The 17,622-nt window shown below is 34.5% G+C and overlaps 1 protein-coding gene across 4 annotated transcripts in view; it reads left to right on the top strand.

Annotated features, from left to right (window-relative positions):
• The window catches only part of STXBP5 (syntaxin binding protein 5), a 175,552-nt gene that overhangs the window by 81,145 nt on the left and 76,785 nt on the right, over positions 1 to 17,622 (top strand). For all 4 annotated transcript variants that reach the window (XM_032407703.1, XM_032407702.1, XM_032407705.1 and 1 more), the window contains exon 9: positions 7,150 to 7,228. In XM_032407703.1, the coding sequence (XP_032263594.1) occupies positions 7,150 to 7,228 (79 nt within the window). The remainder of the gene's footprint in view (positions 1 to 7,149; positions 7,229 to 17,622) is intronic.

The following is a 17,622-nucleotide window of genomic DNA, read 5'->3' as shown; positions in this document are numbered from 1 at the left end:
AAAATGTAAGTGAAAGTACCTGAAAATTGTGATGTGCTATACGTATGTGATCATAATAAATATAAATCTGCATATGCTATTAATTTGTTAGGCTACGACTGAAAGATTGTTAGTGTTCCCCAAAATATATTTCACATACGAATTTTTCTTATATTAATGAGTTTTTCGGTGAAAAGCCATGTTATAGTCAAAGATTTGGAAATGCTGAATTAAAGTTGAGCATTTTCTTCAGCGTTAAGACTTCTTAACTTCTAATGTGTACTATAAATTTCTAAGAGGGAGAATACACACACACACACACACACACAAATATTTATTATACTGGTTTATATATACATTTATTTTATGTGGCTTTTCACAAATTTATTTGACTTTAATGTCTTTCATTCGGAGAACATCTTGTGGTTCTCCAGTGCTCTATAAAATACACTTTGAAGAATGATGGCCTTGAACTATAATTGAATCCTAAGACAGTTCTCCGGATTTGTTAGCTATGTTCAGTTTATCCTTGGATGTCATCTTTCATTGCTTAAGTTGTTTGATAGCAAACTCTTATTCTGAGGGGCAGAGCAGTTATCTAGATAGTGATGATAAAATAGCCAGCAAAGGAAAATAATTTGATTCATTTAAGATAATTTTTTGATATAATATTGGATAATTTTGCAATGCATATAAAAATGGTTGATAGTTATATTTTTTTCAGAAAGTTTCCATTTGTGTGTCTGAAATACTCAACAGATGATTTGTTTACTAACTAAAAGAGTGATAGCTCCCTTTAATATGGTTTTTATGAATATCAGAGAACATTTCCTGGCAGTGAGACAACCCGGAATGTAATTCTAGCTTTGCTATGTGTGGAAATACTTTCTGGAGATAATTACTGTTCTCTGGGACTTTAGTTTCATCATCTGTAAAATGGCAGGATTGTACAAGGTGATTTTTAAGGTATAAAGTTTTGTGAATATGTGGAAATTAAGCAGGATTTGTTCCACCTATTGACTGCAGAGTCATTTCATCTTGGTGGGCTGTAAATTTTGTATTTCTGTGTGGTAAGCCTAGGGGTGAGTTCTGCTTCTCTCTTTTTGACTGTTTCCTCTGACAAACAAACTTTCATAATTTAGGAGGGAAGAATTTGATAGTCCTGGCATAGCTCATACATTTACCCTGAAGCAATCATCATGGTTCAGTGAGTTGCTGGCTCAGGGCACCACAGGATCTCCCTTGTAACCCTGGGTATGTGTGTGTCAAAGTGTCATTTTTTGATTGTCATCTTCACCAACATTAGATGATTCTCAAAGGAAATGGAGGTGATAGATGGTCAAAATCGATAGGTGTCCATTATAGGAAATGACAGTTTAAAATGTAGCTTCTGGAGCTTATTCATCAGTGTGATCAATCTACTTCTTAAGGAATAAACCAAGATTGGGGAACTTTATTACGTGTCGCTGAAGAAAAAATTTTACATAAGTAAAAGTCAATGTAATAGTTTAAGGATGTGACCTACAAAAATTTCTATTAATCTACTTTTAAGATTCACCTGAGCATAAAACATTCAATAAATAATAAAACCATACTGCAGTTCTTTATATAGTTCATTACAAAGTTTTCCTCAGTTTATGAATTTGAAAGGACTTACCAGACTCTACAGAACATACGCAAATAAAACTTTTATGCAAGTAAAACTTTTCTTTAAAGGCAAAGGATGTCCTGCAGCAGGAGAAACACAATGCAGGTAAGCATTCTGAGAGGCATCCCACATGCAGGCTCCCACAGACACATGTATCCAAGGATTGTGCTGAGTCTTTAGCTCCAACCACCTAGATCTAGCTTCTGAGAAACTCAGTTTACCCTTTCAGTGATCAAGCCAGTCTTGTCACACCAGTTAAGCCAGTTGCCAGCCATCAGTAAAACTGTTACACTGGGGGTCACTGGGGGAGTTTGGGGAGTTTGGGATCTTGAACAAGCATATCATAAATCCCACTGCCCTTGGCCACCGAGTCAAAAACCAGGTATCCAAGTGTCTCTAGTCCAGCTGTAAATCAACTCTGTCTTCATACTTACTAAAGAAAGAGCACTCTCCTCATTTTGGACTAGTATTATTAACAATGTCATTCTCCAGTTTGAATCCTTTTATTTTCTAGAACATCACTGTTCAATAAAAATATAATGCAAACTGCATGTGTAATTGTGAATTTACTAATAACTATATGAAGAGCAGTTTAAAAATGTAAAATTGGTTTTAATAATAAATGTTTAACTCAAAATATCATTTAAATATGTAATCAACTTACAAACTTGAGATATTTCACATCGCTTTTTGTACTCTTTGAAATCTGTGTACTTTATGCTTGGACCAGCCACATTTTAAGTGCTCTGTAGCCATGTGTGAGTGGCGGCTACCATACTGGATAGCCAGCTCTAGGCTGAAAACATAATTGCTGTGTAACAACTGTATCAGTTAGAAGATGTGTTCTACATTCTGAATGTCAAAATTAAAAACAAAGGAGACCCTTATTTTTGTCAGTGATCCTCACTCATTTTTAATGCATCTTCATTCATTCATTCAATAGACATTTATTGATCACCCCCTATGTACCAGAGATTAAATGCTGGAAGTATATTCCCCTTGAAGAACTCAGAATCCAGTGAATGAAAATGATCTGTTAATGGGTTACTAAAATACCTAAGTGCTGATACAGGTGTACATAATATGCTGTGGAAACAGAATTAGTATGCTTTTGGATGAAGGGTGTAGGAAGATTTCACAAATTCAAGTTATATGAGCTTGGTCTTAAAGGATGAGTGGGGAGTGATAAGATGGGAAAGAGCAGAGCAAGGTTATTTTAGTCAGAAGATACAAAGACATAATCAAAAGCCAGGGTATTCTTAGAAAACTGCTAATAGTTTAATATGGCCAGAGTTTAAAATACTTTTGGGAAAGATGCAGGAAACAATGGCAGAACTGCATATGGAGGCAAGAATATATATTGTAGTATGCTAAAGAGTTTGGACATCCTGATGGAGACCTAAATGATTTTACAGTGAGAAACATAAAATTTATCTTTTGGAAATACTACTTTGATGCATTAGGAGAACTGGGGGCAGAAGAGGGAGACCAATTAAGAAGCTTTTGTAAATGATAAATAATGAAGATTTCAATTGTGACAGCAAATGGGAAGAAATGGACATACATGAATACAATTTTGGAATTTAATCAACAGAACTGAGGCCAATTTTTTTGTGGCTGGGTGGTTTATAGGAATGGGAAGCAGGGCATAGTAAAAGATAAGAAATCAGATGTGACTTGGAGGTTTATATGATTTATTAAGTTGTTTTATAATTAACCAGCTCTTTTAAACAACTTATCAAGGTAGTTCACAGGTGTTTGAACAAGCACCAGTTGAGTAAGCACAGGTTTTTGCTGCTCAGGGACACAGCAAGTAAGAAGTAAAATGACATCTAGTGGTGAAATCAGGTGATCTTCTAAACATCCTTTAATTTACATATGCTTTATAAAAATCATGGCAAGTGCCTTATTACTTGATTTGATTTAGAAAATGGTTAGTCTAGGATTACAGATGAATAAATTGCCTTTCTGGAATGTAAGCAATAATTGGTGACATAATTTTAAAAATCTGAGTTGAAATCAGATTATGCCTATCAAAAGGACTCATTAATTTCCAAGCAAGATTCATGAAGAAAGATCACTATAAAAACTGCAACATTTGACTTACAGAGATAATAAAACTACTCTGTTACCATCCTTGTAGGGGGTGGGAAAAAAGTTTACTTACAAAGAAATAAAAATCAGACTGACTTTAAACTTTATTACAAGCTTAAATACTGGACATAAGAGAGGAACATAGAAGACTATTGAGCAAGACAAAAGCTAAGAATTTTGTACCTAGCCAGGTTTTTTGCATGATATATAAGCTCAAACTTGTAAAGATATACCACCCAGTGCCCTTCCTTAAAAATTGTTCTAGCTACTGAAAGATTGGTGGTGAATATTGGAATAAGTTAAATTGAGTTATAACTGAATAATTGTTTACTTCATGAAGCAAAATGCATACAAAAAATAACTTCTGAAAATAAATGTAAAATGTAAGTGTAATAAATGTAAAATTTGTGTCTGTAATCTCAAATTATATCAGTCTGACACTCCCATTAGAGCTTTGGGTAGTAGAAGGAGAATAAAGGCCTGATGCTGGCCTTCAGAGCAACCATTTAAATTCTTTACTGAAAGCTCACATATTTCTGAACAGATTGAAATAGTGGTTGAAATTCTGTGTTCCTTGTACAGTGTGAGGGACTACTTTTCAGATTTAGGCCTCCTTTTTTCCTACCTTTCTTTTTTTCGTGCCTTCCCCCATGTTCAAGCAGCCCAGTGACCAGCTACACTATGTCAAAAATCTTACACGTGTTCTTAAAAAATATATTTCTAAAATTATGTATATTAGTACACATATATTTAATTATGAGGGTTTTTGTCATTGTTTTGCATACAATGGAATTAATCTTTTTTGTATTTTTTTTAATCTACTCTCCTTGAGGAAAGACCCTTCATGTCATCTGACATAGCTCTAATTCCTTCATTTTAATGGTCGTGTAATAGCCAATTCTGTTCCCAGTTTTTCACAAAGTATTCAGCCATTCCAACATAAAGAGCATTCACTTTATTTTCAGTTCTTGATCACTATAAGTTATGCTCTCTACCATCTTGTACATATTTGATAGGCCAATGCCTTTTGTTTCTATGGAATAAATGCTTAGGAGTAGAATTGCTCTTCCTAAGAATTAAAGTTTTAAATATTTCTATTTTTAATTAGTGTTCTCAGACTGCCTTCCAAAGAGACTGTACCCTTTGCACATTTCTTTCAGTCATGTATGAGTACCTCTTTGACAACGATCCCGCCAGCAGTAGGTATTAAAACTCATTTTACTTTCTGTATTTTACTTTTTTTTTTAAACTTCCTCTTTTCTTAAGGTTTCAAAGTTGACCGGAGATGAATGACTGGGGCTTTCTTTCTCAGGTATTTTCTGGGCATGCACATGACCTTGCATGTGTGTGCAACCTTTTAGTCCTGAAGTGTGTTCAGTTTTTCAGGATTTTCTTTTAATTCTTGCCCAGGCTCTTATTTGACTCACCTGAAACCACACCTTAGGCAGCTGTGATACTATTTCTGTGATGCCCTGGAAGTGGAAGGCCTTCTGTACCTCTGAGCTGATGTCTGTCAAATGAAATTGCCACAGCACCCTGGGAATAGAGGTTTCCAGGGAGCTGCGCTGGGACAAAATACTGATTGTGGTTTAGGGAAGCTGGTTTTAACGGAATTGGCAAAAAAAAAATTCAGCCCTCTTTGTTGCTGATACTATTGCGTATTCATGTCTACCTACCCACCTAGCTGGGGAGTGAGGAGGATGGGAATAACCCTCATCAGAATGTTCTAGTCTTCCCTGTCTTACCAAGGTTCAGTCATTTCTATTGGGTAGACAATGTTCCACTTGTTTTGTGGCTTCAGTTTATTTCCGGAGTTCTGAAGTGATTAACTTTAGTTGTTTTGCTAGTATTTCAATTTTTGTGGGAGACAGAGGTCCTTACTTTGTCATTCTGGAAATCCATTTCCTTTCCTAGTTTCCTTCACTCTTTTTAGGTCATGAGTCTACCATGTGAACTCCAAAGTCATTTTGTGCAAATCCAAGAAAAGCTGTTGGAATTCTAATTACATTAAATTTATGAACTAATTTTAGAAGAATTGACATTTTAGGATTTTAAGTTTTCTTGACTGGAAACATGATTAAGACCAATGAAGACTTAATTATTTAAAAGTATACCTCTGTGTAGTTTTAAAATTTTTCTAAGAATTCAGTCATAAATGACACGAGGAAAGATGTTTGTAACATATGATGGATACAGTATTAATGACCTTTGAATATAAAATTTATTTTTAAATGTAGAGAAGATAACATACAAGCATAGGTAAAGGACATAAGCTATTTTTAAAAGAAGACATACAGATGACCAGAAAGTCGAAGAATATTGTTAAGAGATTAAAACAATACAAATTAAAATTAGATACCCTTTCCACTTAAAAACAACAAAAAAATAGCACTGTTTGGGAAGAATGTGGCAAACTGTGGTCTTAAACAGCTAATGGAAGTATGAATTGGTACAACCTGTTTGGAAGACAGTTTGACCAGATATTCCTTTTCCTAAGAATTAATCCTAAGGAAGAATCATTAATTTACTCACTTATTAAATAGTTACTGAGTGCCCACTGATATGTCAAACAATGTTTGTCACCAGGGATACATCAACAGAAAGCACATATACACTTAAAAATTTTGCTTTCACAGAATTTACATTCTTCTTGGTGAGTCAAACAACAAACAATGAAATTTTAAACAAAAGTTTATTAGAATGAACTAGGTGTATTATGGAGGGAAAAAGCTGGGAAAGAAGTATTGGGATAGGGGCATGTGACTGGGATCTCCAAAAATAATATATTAATGTTGAGAATGATTAATCTCTAAAAATGAAGATAGTTTTATTTTCTTTATATTTTTCTGAGGTGTTTCTACAATGAACATGTAGAATAGCAGAAATCAAACCTTTTTTAAAATAATAAAATTCTTTATGAGTTTCTGACATTTTGTAGAGATTGGTTTATTTTAGTGGTCTTTTTGGACATTACTATGAATGGATTTTACTTTAGGAGAATAATATAAATGAAGTTATTAGCATAGCGTTTAATTTTGCAACTGTAACACTTGGGTGAAAAACGTGATTTAGATTTGTTTTCCTCAAATCTAGCTATTTTAAAACTTGAATTCATTTAGAAAATTATAATTCTGCTTGCTTATCTGCAATTAAGAACATTGGGAAGGCTATAAATTTCTTTTACAAGAATTTTGTCACATAAAGGTCATTACTAAGTTACTCATTTACTTTTCAGCACTGAATTTCAAACAGTAGATTTACTTGATTATTTTAAATATTTTATATTAAATACTTCTTTCAAAATATTTTTAAAATGTTTCATGGTGTATTTCATTGTATTTTACTTTCATTTTATATATAAACTTATCAATATAAGAATTTAGAGTAACTTAGAATTTTAGAATTTAATGGAGGAAAATATATTTTAGGAAAACAATTAAAGGATGGGAAGAAGCCAGAACCGTGCAAACCTATCCTGAAGGTGGAATTCAAAACGACTAGATCTGGGTAAGATTTTACTTCATTGCCAATATTCATTGTATATAATTACTCAAATAGCACTAAAGGCTGTTTTATCATTATATTGTAAAGCCTACTTTAGAATGGTCTAGCTCAGTCTTAAATTTTATGCATTCTTTATTTAACAAAATAACTAAAATTGGTAAGTTTAGGATAAAGTATTTCTTTGTATTCTCTTTGTCTTAGTAGTTTTATAATGTATCTTGGAAAGTTTGAATAATCTTTCTTATCAAATGTTATACATTCTGTTAGATTAATCTTCAGTAACAGTGGTGTTTATTCACTCCAGAAAATTGTGGAATAAGCAGTGAAAAAATATTTAAAACTTAACCTATTTATGCTATATATTTTAATTATGAAAGTTAGCTGTATTCTTCAAAAATTAAATCTCGTAAGAATATTTGGCAATTACAAAAATACATACAGTTTAATATTAAAGGAAATTTGTCAGTTGTATTTTATATTTTTTATATGCACCAAATGTTTAAAAATATAATAAAGGAAAAAAACTAAATGTTTCTTTGAAAATGCGACATTTCATTAACCCCTAAAAGAAGCCTTTTATTTATGTTCTAGTTCCCTGGGAAAAGTGTGTGGTTTTATTTACTATAGCTGTGTAAGAGAGTGAACTTATGTAGTGTATATAGTGCATCGGTTCCCAGATTGTGGTCTTTGGGCCAGCAGCATTAGCTGAGAACCTGTTAGAAATGCAAATTCTCGGACTCCACCCCAGACCTTCTGAATCAGACACTTTTATCTATGGCTGGAGCCAATCAATCTGTGTTTTAAAGATTTTTTTTTTTTTTTAATTTATTTATTTGACAGAGAGAGAGAGCGAGAGAGGGAACACAAGCCGGGGGAGTGGGAGAGGGAGAAGCAGGCTTCCCGCGGAGCAGGGAGCCCGATGCGGGCCTCGATCCTAGGACCCCGGGATCATGACCCGAGCCGAAGGCAGACGCTTAACGACTGAGCCACCCAGGCGCCCTCAATCTGTGTTTTAATTAGACCCACAAGAGATTCTGACGCATGGAAGTTTAGAACCACTGATACATGTTTTTATATACCAGTTTATGACCACTGGTTGTTATAAATGGCCCACTTCCCTTTGTAATTTGCCCTTCTTCTAATCATAATCCTTTCAGCCCTTTTCTCATTTGAGAAAAGACAGTAGGCTGAAGAATTGTCAAGATTGCTATTACTTGTCCTTGATCCTCATTAGCCTTCCTCTGGGTTTCAGAAGATATATTGTGTTCTAAAAAGAGGTTGAATGAACTCCAAAAGGAGTGGCATCTGTTTAATTGACTGTGGCACCCTCACTTTGTGACCTTTGGCATAGAGTTATTTGATGTCTTTGTGCTTCAGTTTCCTCACGACATGAATATGATAATAGGTCAGAAGCTCATTGTTATGATTTAAGTGAGACAGTCATGTATTGAAAACATTTTACAGAGTCCCAGGTACATAATAAACTTTCTATAAGTAGCTGCTCTTATTGTTTCTAGGAAACTTCCTACTACCAATTGACTTTTTTGCCATAATTTGTCGTATGGCAAAGGAATGTAAGTAGGAAAAGCAATGACAGCAAAAAAAAAAAAAAGTGTGTGTGGGGAACCAGAAAAAAACCTGTTTCTAGCTTATATGAATTCAAATGAATCATCATCAAATGAATTGTCTAAACATTTAAATTAACAGTGTTTATTGTCTTCTGAATTATCTATTCATTTTAACAAATACTCGTTGGCAACAAAGATAAAAGTCAAGGAAGATTTTTTTTTCCTCTCTGTGCTTTACCTATTCCTGTTTTCAATTCTTATAAATGGTAATACTTATGTTTTCAGTTTCTTCAGGATGGCAGCAATATTTTTTCTTCTGTAAGATCAGACATGAAAAAAAAAGTCTAGCTCTTTTGCATGCATTTGTAGATACCTTTAAATAGATCGATAGGATCACTCTCTGAGAACAGTCTTCACCAGCTTTCCAATTTCTTTTTCACCTGGGTTAGGACATGCAGTAAATTAAAAGGTTCTTTTTTCACCATGGCATCTTTCCTTGAGACAGTTCCCTAGAATTCCCAGTGTGTAGCCAGCATTGAGAACTACTGCACTCCCCATTGCACCTACAGCAGAATCACCCTCTATTAAATAAGCCAGTCAACTCTCACCCTTTCCTGTTCCTAGCAAGTATCTTGGGCAGGTGCCAGCTAAAGGCATTCAGGTTAGCAGTAGGTGATGTTAGCAAATCGCCAGATTTTATTAGCAGAGCTTTTCTTCCCTCCTCAAGATCTTCTGCATTTTCTTCTTTTTACCTAGAAGTCATTCTAGGCAGAAAGATTCTCTTTCATCCTTTATAGCTTAGCAGTAATATCCCTGCTTTGAGGATGTTTTGGCCATGTTGTCCAGGTTGGGTCCCCAGTAATATAGTCTCAAAGTATGCTATATATTTCCCTTCTAGAATTTGTACTTGTCATTAATAATGGAATTATGTGTTTAATGCATGCCTTCCCCTTTAAATATTAGCTCAGTGAAAGCATAGGACATACCTGTTTCACTTCTACTTGTCCTAGCATAGTGTTACTGAATGTAAGGAAGAACATAGGATAGTAATTCCCACTTAATATAAGTTGTTGTAAAGACCTGAAAGAGAAATATAATGTGTTTGGCATGTGGTAGATGTTTGGTAAATTATAGTCCTTTTTTCCTCTACTTCTACATTTTTCATTTCGCTAGTAGACTGCATAAGAAGTTACAGGCGGGGCAAAATTTTCAACAAGAATCAACTCAGGGTAGGTTCAAGTTTTCAAACAGATATTCACTTGAACTCCTTAGAGTTTTACACTATAGAGCATTGGAAGTTAGTGTCTTTTTTTTTTTTTTTTTTAAGATTTTACTTATTTGAGAGAGAGAACATGCAAGCAGGGGAGGGGCAGAGGTAGAGGGAGAGAATCTTAAGCAGACTCTGCACTGAGCAGAGAGCCCCATGTGGGGCTTAATCCCATGACCCTGAGATCATGATCTGAGCCAAAACCAAGAGTCGGACACTCAACTGACTGAGCCACCCAGGCACCCCCGAAGTTAGTGTCTTTTAAGAAATGGACTACCGTTCAAAGAATTACCAGTTTGGGGGGGAACATCTCTGTTTGGGAACCTAAAAGTGAATATTATCACAGTTAAAAATGACAGTTTAGTCACACTTGGAGAACCATGTCCAAGAGATTAATACTCCCTTTCCTTATAACACATACTATGGCAAACTATTTGTGTATAGGGCCAGAGAATAAATATTTCAGGCTTTTTGCAAGCTGTACAGGTCTCAATTGGCAGCTATCCAGCTCTGCTATTGTAGCCCAGAAGCAGCTATAGACAACTCATGAATGAAAGAATGCAGTTGTGTTCTAATAAAACCTTTTTTACAGACACTGAAATTTGAATTTCCTTTAATTTTCATGTGTCATGAAATATTCTTCTGTGTATTTTTTTCAGCTATTTAGAAATGTAAAAATCATTTTTAGTTTGCAGGCCATACTACACAAAAACAGGCAGCAGGCCCTAGTTTGCTGACCCCACCCTTGATATGCACACATGTACATACATAATATATTTAAGTTTATCTGTAAGCAAATTTGCTCCCCCCAACTGTGGTGCCTGAATTTGTTTTCAGCTAGTTTAATAGATGATTTCTTTAATGTCATATGTGTACTAAAAGCTGTAGGTGGATTGCCTGTATAAGAATATGAAAAAGACACAGGGGTGCCTGGGTGGCTCAGTCAGCTAAGCGTCTGACTCTTGATTTTGGCTCAGGTCATGATCTTGGGGTCATGAGATTGAGCCCCACATTGGGCTCCACACAGGGTGATGCCCTTTCTCCCCTCCCTCCGCCCCTCCCCTGCTGACATGCACACACTCTCTCTCACTCTCAAAAAAAAAAAAAAAAGGACTAATAAAACCTCAGGGTACATTTGTGATATTCTGGTTCTGAAAATACCTAAAAGTCTATTTCAGTAACATCCACAAACTTGCTACCACTGAGTTTCCCCCACCGCTACAAGAAGTATATCCAATGAGAGAATCCTAACTCTGAAGCTCAGAAACAAACTCCCTCATGCAAAGATTTTTTTCCCAGAATACAGGCTTGCTCTCGTATATTTTTTCCTTCTCAACTATAGATTTTTCTTAAATAACTGTGTCTATGTAATAATCCATAATAACACTTATACGTGCTGTGCCAGACACTATTCTGAGTGCTTTATACATCTTAATTTATTTAATCTTAGCAACCAGTCTATGAGGCAGGTATTATTACCTTTGTCTTATAGATGAGGAAACTGAAATGGAGACATTTAGTAACTTGCCCAAAGTCATACAAGTCATAAGAGGAAGACCCCAGATTTAATTAAGTCTATACTCTTAATCACTTTACTTCCTTTTTAATGAAACCTACTCTCTATTCACATTAACCACCAATCCCCAAGATCATATTCATACCTGTAGATCTCCCAGCAGCAATTGCTCTGCTAAACGATCTGATAAAACTGTGATGAAGAAACTCACCTTCAATTTAGTCACAGATATGTTGACCATTGAGAAAATGTTTTAGAATCTAGTCTTTACATTAATAAATATGTTTATATTATCATCTTCTATCATGCATGGAGCTTTCTCTTTTTATTTTCTTACCACCAGTATATTAGAGTCAACAAATGTTCCATATTTATTCTCTCTCCATCCCAATTCATGGTAAGCCATAGCAGCCAGAAGAGAGACTCATTCAGATGGCATGCCCACTTTCAGAAACAAAAGTAGTTCCCTTTTGTATTGTCTTAACAATTCTCATAGCCTTGCTTGAGATGAAACTAGCTTCTTGTCTTTTGAGCTCAAGACTGTTACTTAGATGGTTTGGCTTCCAGGCACCAAGAAGAAAAAAACTAGATGAACATCCGTTATTTGCCTTTTATAAGCCAGGTATTCTGCTGTGCCATTTGAATGCATTACCTTCCATAATTCTAACAACAACACTGTGAAATAGGCACTTTTATCATCTCCATTTAGGGATATGAATAATAAGTCTTAGCTTAAGTTAACTTGTCTTACAAAGTAGCAGAGCTGGAATTTGAGCTCAGGTTGACTCCAGAGATGGAGTTGTTTATCAGTACACTGAACACTGTCATGGTTAAGATGGGTTAGGATAGAATCGTCCTAATGATTCACAAGTCACTCAGTTTGCCAAGACCTGATTTCTTTTTTTTTTTTTTTTTAAGATTTTATTTTTTTTTAAGCAATCTCTACACCCAGTGTAGGGCTCAAGCTCACAAGCCTGAGATCAAGAGTCGCATGTTCTACCAACTGAGCCAGCCAGGTGCCCCTGATTTCTCTTTTAAATTTGCTAGTTTATCAGATCATCTTCATAAATTTAACATTAAAATCATACTCAGTAAAGTAATCATATTAATGTGAACTGAGAGGAGATTCTCTCTGTGTCTCTCTAATAGGATGGATAACTTACTGTTAGTAACCCTAGCTACTTAGAGGACTGGAGAGCTTCATATATCACTTCTAGGCTACAAATTTTAATTTGTTGAAGTCCAGGTTTAGGTTTTATGGTATCCCCTTGTGGTCATGGCACTTGATCTTAACATTGTTTAGGAAAAATCCATAAGTGGATTTATAATTAATTGCATCTAATGAGAAAAGACATCTTTGAGCCCACAGACTCTCAAAATTTCATATTTCTCATTAGATAATATTTCCTGTTTTCATGTTACTTTTCCCATGTTGGTGAGAAAGTTTCGATCTTAAATTGGCTAATTCTCATTTTATCACTGTCCTCAGAGGCATTCTTATGACCCACTCCAGATTTATCTGTATTATCTTCAGTTTCTCAAAACAAGAACACTTTCCCCTAGTCTTAATCTCCAAACCTCATACCTAACTAAAATAAATTACCATTCACTTTCTTGATTTTAAGATAACATTTTACTTACAATCCCTAACACTGTAACTGTATAATCCCACATAGCTAGACAACAAAGACTACTAGATTAATGGCTCTATCTTCTGACATTAGAATACTTTATTTAGCAGCTGTATGAAGATTGGGGTTTGTCTGTGGCTTCTATCAATTTAAAGTGGTAAGATCCCTCTATTTTTAAGTTTTTCCCTAAATTAGTTTTTTTTTTTTTTTTTAGGATTTTATTTATTTATGTTTTTGTTTTATTAATTTCCTACTTTAAAAGTAAGCATTTATGCTTTGGAATCATCTTAAATTTTGTCACCACAATGTGAACTCCTAAATGACAACTCTTGTAATAGAAAAGGCAACCTGCTGTGGTAATAGGGACCTGAAGTGAAATTTGTTTCCATCTGCATATAAAGTGGTGTTTCATAAAAATTTTACAACTTAATTTTTTGCAAGCCGTCATCCAGCTGAGCTTTTATGTTTTGGCAGGGACCAAAATTATTTATATGCTTGTCCATGCCCCTGTATCTAGAAACTGATGAATTTAACAAAGTTGGTATATTAATGGTTGAGATTTGGTAGCATCTTCCATTTCTGAAATCCTAAAATAGAATTTAAAACCTTATAGTTTTTTTTTAATCTAGTAGTTTTTGATGTGTATTATTTATAAAAAGGCACAGCTTCATTTCAAACCTAATTGTTTCCAAAATTGTCCCTTACTTGTTAAGGCTATTCAGATAACCCTTTCTGACGCTGCCTCTGGTGTATTGCTCCTACTTTTTCTACTGCTAAAGTTCATTCTGAGCTTTTCTATAGTATCTTCTTTTAGAGCCATCCCTTCTTCATCGTCTAAATTGGTTCTCTGTTGCATTCTTAAAGCTTTATGGCTTGTTCAGACTAATCTAAGGGTAGTTTTCCATCATTATTCATCCTAATCTTTTTTTTTTACATGCGTTTAAAATGCATCTACTTATGATCTGTATATGGACTGAATATCTTAGTAATGGTTCACTAATTGTTCTAGTACTGGGCTGCTTATAATATATATTGATACCAGCTTATATGCTTCAGGTTATGTTGTTCTAGAGGACAGGGATCAAATCCATGTAAGACTTGTCTGCAGTAAATGATTTTGAAAACTGCAATGTTCTTTCACAGATAAGCTTTGAAATCATACTTGTGACACTGTGAACTTAATATATAGTTCATTTAATTACAGATTCCACATGACAAAGACTGCATTGAAGATTTTAGATTTCTTTTTGAAAAAATGCCTAATTGTTACATAAATTCTTTCATTTGTATTGATACTAGAAAAAAAAAAGTAATGGACTAATACAAATTGCTGTGGGGCCTTATAAATCTCATGCATCCTAACCATCCTGGATTGTGAAACTGTAATACATTGAAACCCCAAAGCATAATTTTTCTGGGATTTGTATGGTTAGGTTAGGTCTACCAAATTCTGTACCTTTATCTCATTGACTTACCATGTTGATGCTTAATGTTTATTTTGCTTTCCAGTTTAATGTCAGCTCTAGAATGGATGCTTTGCCCTGGAAAGCACAGGTAGAGAAGAGCTGTGTTGCCCTAGACATGACAACTTCATTATAATAGCTTTTGTTATGACTATCAGCCTTTATTGGTTACAAGAGAGTATTATAATTCTTCTAAAGTTATTAAGATTCATGAAATGTTCAGGTTATAGGGGCACTTAACAAGTTTCTGTCTTCAAGGTTGGGAAGGTGTTCTAAGATATTTTTTTCCCTTTTCATAATTAAGTGAGGACTGTAGAATTCATGAATTCTTCTTCTGTCCTTATCTCCAAATTGAGTCTTGCCAGCCACTTATTTATATGAAGATTTCAGATGTTAGAGGACATGTTATTCAGGATGTTATTGCTAAATAACCTCGAAGTTCTTATATGATTGAGGAAGACATTAAAGTTTGATGAGTAGGTCTAGTTTGGTGTCATTGCTTTGGTTCATGCTGAGATACCAGGAGTTTAATCCACCTACTATTATTTTTGTGCCATCAGTGCAAATATCAACACAGTGAAAAGGCAAATAGTGTCTTAATACCATAACGAAATGGTTTTACCCTTGACCTTTTGAAAAGGATCCTGGAAACCCCTAGGGGTTCACAGACCACACTCTTGAGTATCACTGTTGTATACTTCATTGCAATTTATGGAAATGTTTGGAGATTCCACATTTTTGATAACTAAAAGGATATGTATTAAGTCTGATTACTATAACAACTTTTCATAAAAATTATATCAATAAAACAAACAACAATATTAAAATCTTAACATTTTATTCGAAGACTGCAATATACAAATCTACTAAAGCTATATCATTGTTAAATTGGTCATTAAGTGAACAAAAACTTGTCTAAATATGTTCCTTTATTTTTTCCCCAAACTTCTATCTTTTTATCTATATTAGCAAAGGAGAGTATTAAGGTTAGTCACTAGTGAAACAAAGTCTGGAGATGGCTACTCTGGTTCTCAGAGAGCCCTCTTAAAATAGGCAAAGGTACAGAGCTGAACTAGAAGGACACTGGAATATCATCATCATGATGCTGGTAAAGTAATAGTCACTTCCTGAGAATGTGTTTTGTACCAGGCACTCTAATAAGCAGTGTATATGTAATGTCACTTAATCTTTACAATAACTCTATGAGGTGTATATTACAGAAGAGAAAACTGAGGCTCACATAATTAAAGTAAGTTGTTCAGTTCTCATAAGTACAAAGTAATAGAGCTAGGATCTGAACATAGATGTCTTCTTCCAAAGCTTGGGTTATGACCCATTGTGCTTCTCTGTATTCAGTTCATTATCATAATGGCTTATTCTTATGCTATCCTGTTATTTTCCTGTTTGCTCAAAAAGGTCCCTGGTGAAAACTTTTCGATACTAAGCAATAGTTCTCTTATCAAATAGTTGTTTTGGGAATCCGCCTCTCTACTCAAACATGCCCAGTTAAAGAATTACATGGCTTCTGATTTAACTTCAGAGTGTGAGGGAGTGTAGGGCCTTGCAGTGAGGTCTTCAACGACATCCTCACATTTCTCCCTGATGATGATAGGGTAGGTCAAAGCAGTATCCTTAGAAGGCTCAACTTTTTGTTTTCTACTACTAGTGCTACTCAAAGTATGGTGCATGAATGGTTCCAGTCTGCTAACTCTCTGAGACAAAATACATACAGAAATCAAAAGTAAGAGTATGGAAACTTGAATATCATTTGACATTACCACAACATCTGTGCACACATTTAGTTGTTTTTCTTACAAAACACAGATTTTCAATGAAGTGAAAAATTTTTTAAATAGTTTTTGATCACAGTTTGGGAAGCATTGTTTGAAACTATAGCATTACATGATTAGAAGAGTGCTTTTAATTCATCTCCCTATATTTTAAATTTTCTTTTTTGCTTTTCAGCCCTTAAAAAATTTGTTTTTTGAAACCCTTGATTTTGATTATTCTATTTTGCTTTGATTCATTTTTTTATTCCATTTTGATTTGATAGCTCAAAAAACTTAGCTTTTAACTTTTATGTGAAAAGTAAGCAATTTGACACCAAATATGAGATGATAGTTGCATAGATTTCTGTTAGACCATTCAAATTTAGATAATCATAATTTACATTTGGAATTTGAACTGAGAATCATAGAAATTTGATGTAGGGTCTCATAAAAAATCATATGTTCATTCATTAAAAAGCTAAGCACTGGAATGGGGCGTCTTGGTGGCTCAGTCGGTTAAACAGCTGACTCATGATTTCAGCTCAGGTCATGATCTCAGGGGTCATGAGATTGAGCCCCGTGTTGGTGCTGGGCATGGAGCCTGCTTAAGATTCCCTCTCTTACGCTCCCTCTGCTCCTCACCATCCCCCAAAAAAGCTGAGCACTGGGGTTAGAGTGGTAAAGAGAAGATATTTGTTAGCTTTCAAGAGCTAAAGTATAATTCTGCTCACCAAATATATAGTTAAGTGTTTCCTTTGAAATAGAATGGCATTTCTCCATTTGTAAAAAGTTGGAGAATTTGATAAGGTTAGTAATTAAATTAATGACATATGAGAATTTGAAGCTTAAATTCCAATTTTAAAAATACATAGAAGTACTGAAAAATACAGGTGGCAGTACTAATTATTCAGAAAGAGTATCAGAATAGCACAACAGTTAAATTTCAAACTTCTTTAGACAGTGTTTATTACCAAATCTGGCCAAATATTACCAAATCCTACAGCATTTCCAATTGTAAGTCCTGATATTAGTGACCATCTGAGCAGTAGGTTTAGTGGTATTTAAATATGTATTTGATAAACACTTTTTGGGATACCTAGCTAGGGCCTGGGAATGCAGAGGTAAATTATACACTCTTGTTTCCTAAAGGAGCTAACAATACAAAGGGAAACTAGATAAACAT

Source organism: Phoca vitulina, unplaced genomic scaffold (assembly GCF_004348235.1).
Source record: "Phoca vitulina isolate PV1807 unplaced genomic scaffold, GSC_HSeal_1.0 scaffold9, whole genome shotgun sequence".
NCBI lineage: Eukaryota > Metazoa > Chordata > Mammalia > Carnivora > Phocidae > Phoca > Phoca vitulina.
This window is presented reverse-complemented; position numbering and strand designations above follow the sequence as displayed.